Source organism: Nilaparvata lugens, chromosome X, assembly GCF_014356525.2.
Source record: "Nilaparvata lugens isolate BPH chromosome X, ASM1435652v1, whole genome shotgun sequence".
In the NCBI taxonomy this organism is placed as follows: Eukaryota; Metazoa; Arthropoda; class Insecta; order Hemiptera; family Delphacidae; genus Nilaparvata; species Nilaparvata lugens.
The window spans coordinates 79301742-79306357 of NC_052518.1; the positions used below are offsets into that span (position 1 = coordinate 79301742).

General features: G+C 35.9%; 1 protein-coding gene across 1 annotated transcript; it reads left to right on the forward strand.

The window, feature by feature from the left end:
• The first annotated feature begins 3339 nt into the window (after window positions 1–3339).
• LOC120354673 (craniofacial development protein 2-like) lies at window positions 3340–3861 on the forward strand. Its single transcript, XM_039442069.1, has one exon. The coding sequence runs from the start codon at window positions 3340–3342 to the stop codon at window positions 3859–3861; it is 522 nt and encodes a 173-aa protein (XP_039298003.1).
• Window positions 3862–4616: the final 755 nt, after the last annotated feature.

Here is a 4616-nt window from a genome sequence, read left to right on the forward strand (position 1 = left end):
CCTTCCTTTTTAAAAAAATAAAGTTGCATTCATAATGGCGGATCCAGATTTTAAAAGTCATAGTAGAGTAGTATTTTCAATTCGAGTAACATCCCCAATCACACCAACCTTGGAATCACTTCTTTTTATGGGATACTAAGCAGTGGCGAGGCGTGACTTTTTGGCTCAGTCATCTCCAGGAACAATTCAGTTGAAAGTTTGAATAAAAGCTGCACACCCTCTCCTACTTTAAAGATTATGTTTCATTTTGGACGATTATTCATCGAGCAAGATGATATCTAGTATAAGATAAGCTTATTATTCAAAATCTCAGAGTTGAAAAGTCTAGAACTTGGCTAAATCTCAAGCTCGGAAACTGGCCCTCAAATTAATTTAAAAAATTGAAATGAAATTATTTATTCTTTATTGATTCATACAACAAGTACATCATCAGAAATGACAGGGAAAGAAAAAATAAGGTAACCTTGTGCTATTCCTCTCCCAAATATTTAGATAAGGTTACACACAGTCCGAAATAGGTCTAGTATTGTAGTAGTTCACTTCACTAGATTTTCAGTTCTTGATCATTTACACAAAGTAGACTTTTAAATTTAGATGCTTCAAAACCAAACATAGAAGAAATAATAATAATTATCAATCAAAAAATGCAAACAAAATAATAACTATCGTACTTTTTGCAAAACTGGCGCGGAACAATAGAATATTGCAGAAAATAGCGATGTCTTTGACCGTTTACTCCACCATCGTTTACGGGGAGAGTGAGGCCCCTTTCACACGGCAGAATCCTAGCTCCTGAAGATAATATTTCATATTTCGCAGCTCTCCTGTGCTTTCACATGGGGATCTTACAAATAAGCCGACGGATCTAACAGTTACGCTGACGTTTGTTCCCCCAAATTCGACCCCAAATTCTTTGAAGCATAAGTCCCATTTCCAAAAATACCCGAAAACAAGGGAGTTATAGCTGTTTTTAATATAGCTTTCCATTATCATATGATTATATAGTAAACGTACAAAGATAACAATACTCCTGCCTTATGAAGAGACAGGCAAAGGTTTTAAGAAGTTTTCAAACACCTAAAAAGTTTAGACATGAACATTTTTCATTTTTAAAAGTTCAAAAAAAAAATTAAACTTTGAAAAGATGAATCCAAATATGAACTCATAAATCATCTCCACTCATCACCCAATAAAATACGAGAAAAGGACAAGTAAACTTTACTGAATTCCAATTATCATTCAACAATCTAGTTTATCAGGTTCAAATAGTTAAATATAACTCCAAAATACCAGTAAATATTCCTTTACAACAATCAGAAAAATCGATTATAAACATTGTGGTGATCTGAATCGATCTATGAGAAATAGGAACTGAAAGAATAAAAAATGTCATTCCATTCCAACTAAAACGAAACTGATGTCTGTGTTTGTATTAGAACTGCTGAGTGGATAATGCATACTGAGAAAGTTATGAATAGTCCAGACCAGCCTGGCAACTTTGATGATTTTACACTGGAATCTTGTTTTATTTTTATTAAAGAATGAAAACCATGTATCATAGTAAAAAGCAGTTCTATACTTTGTATTTTTATATGAGTATTGATCAACATAATCATGGCTTGTCGATTTTAGTCGCTGAGCTAATCCTCAGTCTTAGAACGATGGACCAAGCGCGAGCTTATGCTTTCTATGTCATATACCGTCGACACTAACTTCTGGTTTTTGTTGTTCAATTTTTGCCGTTCTTATGAATTCTGTTGAATCAAACATAATGATTTTAATTCAACAAGTTGCACTGAACCTGGTAGAACTCATAGGAACGGTAAAAATCAATTTTACGGGAATCGATGTGCATGTAACTGGATTTAGAAGATCAATAGGATAATGTGTTCTATCATAATTTAATAATTTATTATCACAGAAATGTTTAAGTGAAAACATTGGGCGCAAGCCTACTGCCATGGGAAGACAAATAAATTTATGAATAGCTTGATAGCTTGAATAGTGATCTGGATATCTGTTGCACGTTTTTAGTTCAAGACATAATATGTCTTAGAATAATTTTTAATCTGTTTTGTCAATCGGCAGGAAAACGGTGGTTTTTCAAAGTTATCTTACTCCCTTATTTTTGGGTATTTTTCAGAAATCAAGATAAATATCCCAACAATTTTCCTACACACATACAGTGTGAGTTGTATTATAATAGCTACAGTACATACGTACTGTATAGTACAGTACCTGTTCGTTTTTACCGTATAATTATATGATAATAGAAAGCTTTATTAAAAACAGCCATAACTTCCTTGTTTTCGGATATTTTCGAAAACGGGACTTACGCATTTCAGTATTTGGGGTCGCTGAATCCAAATACGAAATCAGGATCTTTCTATCTTCATTTTCTAGAGAGATAGATTTTGAGAAAAGTGATGACCGGAGAGACGTAGAATCACCATGTGAAATCGGCGATATGTCCGCTAGTATCTCGATCAAATCGATTTCTGCTTGCCTCGAGGGGAAAAAACCTGACAAAAGGAGGTTCCTGGCTCGGGATCACCATGTGAAAGACAGGATTGGACTCAATGTACTTTGACAAAAAAACGTGAACACTGTTCAGTGTTCAAGTTGCACGTCTCCTATCGTGTGAAAGAGGCCTGAGAGTGATGATGCAGAAGAGTTACCACCACTCTTCTGCATCATCACTCTCAGGCCTCTTGTTAAATAGCATTAGTGGAATCGCATGTTTTTGAGAATCACATTGAACGGATGGATCTGATGATGTAGTAGTCTACTTTATTCAAGCTTGGTGCGCTCGCAAAAAAACGTTTCTATTTTGGTTTCTTCACCTTTTTTTAATATTTACATTTAATATTTTCAATTTAATAATATACACATTGCATATAAATAATTTCTGTCCAGTCATCGGCGAATCCAGAGATGACCGATGTCGTATGCGCAGATCGCCCACTATGTAGAGAACGCCCATGAATGACATCACACGTAAATGACATCACACCTATCCTATCGTAACTATGACGTCATTGAGGGGTATTTCTCTCCCCACAACTCCGCTCCCTCCGCTTGCTCAATACCCTTTTTCTCTCTAGACACCATGCTCAAACATCACTCTCACTCATTTTCTCTCATAGAAGACTTTGCTTTGTCAAAGTTTCTTCCTCTCAATCATATACATTCCCTCTTTCTCACACACGCAAAGCAAAGAAACCAAACAATAAGCCTCGGATCAGGACTGGAATCACGGATAACACAAATGGAAACAAAAATAAAAGAAATTGGAAATGGAATCACATTTTAAATATAGCGTCATGGAATGTATGCACAATGTTGCAAGCAGGAAAGATGGCTGAGATTAGTAATGAAGTGAAGAGATGCAAGATGGATGTGGTGGCGCTGCAGGAGGTTAGATGGAAGGGCTCTGGAAGGATAGATAAGAAGGATTATAGTGTGTTGTATAGTGGCAATGAGGAACGAGCTGGTAGACATGGTACAGCCCTCATTATAAATGCAAAAGTAAGGCATCGACTTTTAGCTTTCTGGCCAGTCTCAGAGCGTATGTGCAAGATAAGAATAAAGGGACGTTTCAGGAATCTGACAATAATTTCTGCATATGCACCTACTGAAGAAGCCACAGATGAGGACAAAGATACATTCTATGAAAGTTTGGCTAGGGAATGCGCAAAAGCCCCAAAGTATGACATGTTGGTAGTGCTTGGCGACTTCAATGCAAAGGTTGGGAAGGAGCCATTTTTGAAAGGAGTGTCAGGGAAGCACACACTGCATAAAGAGACAAGTGAAAATGGAAGAAGACTAAATAAAGAAGGGCTGAGAAGCCAAGGGGTATAAGTGCACATGAGTGAGTTTTGAGAAAAGCCATTTTAAAGTTGGAGTGTTATAATCAATTCCAGGAGAACTCATGTTCATCTAAACCAGAATATTCTGAATAGATTTGGTCTTAACTAATATTAGCAGGAGAATAAATACAGTTTTCCTACTCTTATTTTATGTTATCAGTCAATATTTGATGAAAGTCATCACTTGTACCCCTTGGCTTGTAACAGAAATCAGAAGATATGTATGGAACAGGTTACAAGTGGATTGAAAAAAATCAAATTTCACAAAATCAAGAGGTTATATTCGTTTAAAAAATGAATGATTAGGTATAAATATTGGTGATATTTATTCCAAATGATTAAATTTTTTTTCAATTACGACTCACTATGCTGAAGTACATTTCCGGTATGTCTCAGACTTTGTTGGAATGCATTACCGGTACTTATTACTCCGAGTCACTGCTGTAAACATTATCATTATTAGCATTGTCCTCCTGTTCATACAAAACTTGTACATTTTGCTTTTCTTTGGCTTGATTTGTTTCTCTGGTCACTGTACTACCCTCATGGCTCAATGTTTTGTAGAATCTGTGATGTACAGGTGGGATGTATGGCAAAAGATCTACAAGATCTTTGTACTTGGCTGCCTTTATTTCCTTCCTGATTACTTTAGGAATAAGGGAAGGCATTGCTGTTGGAATTCTGCCGAAATTTTGTGCTTTCATTTTGTACTCCTCAAAAGGCAAGTCTTCATTGAAAGATGATTTG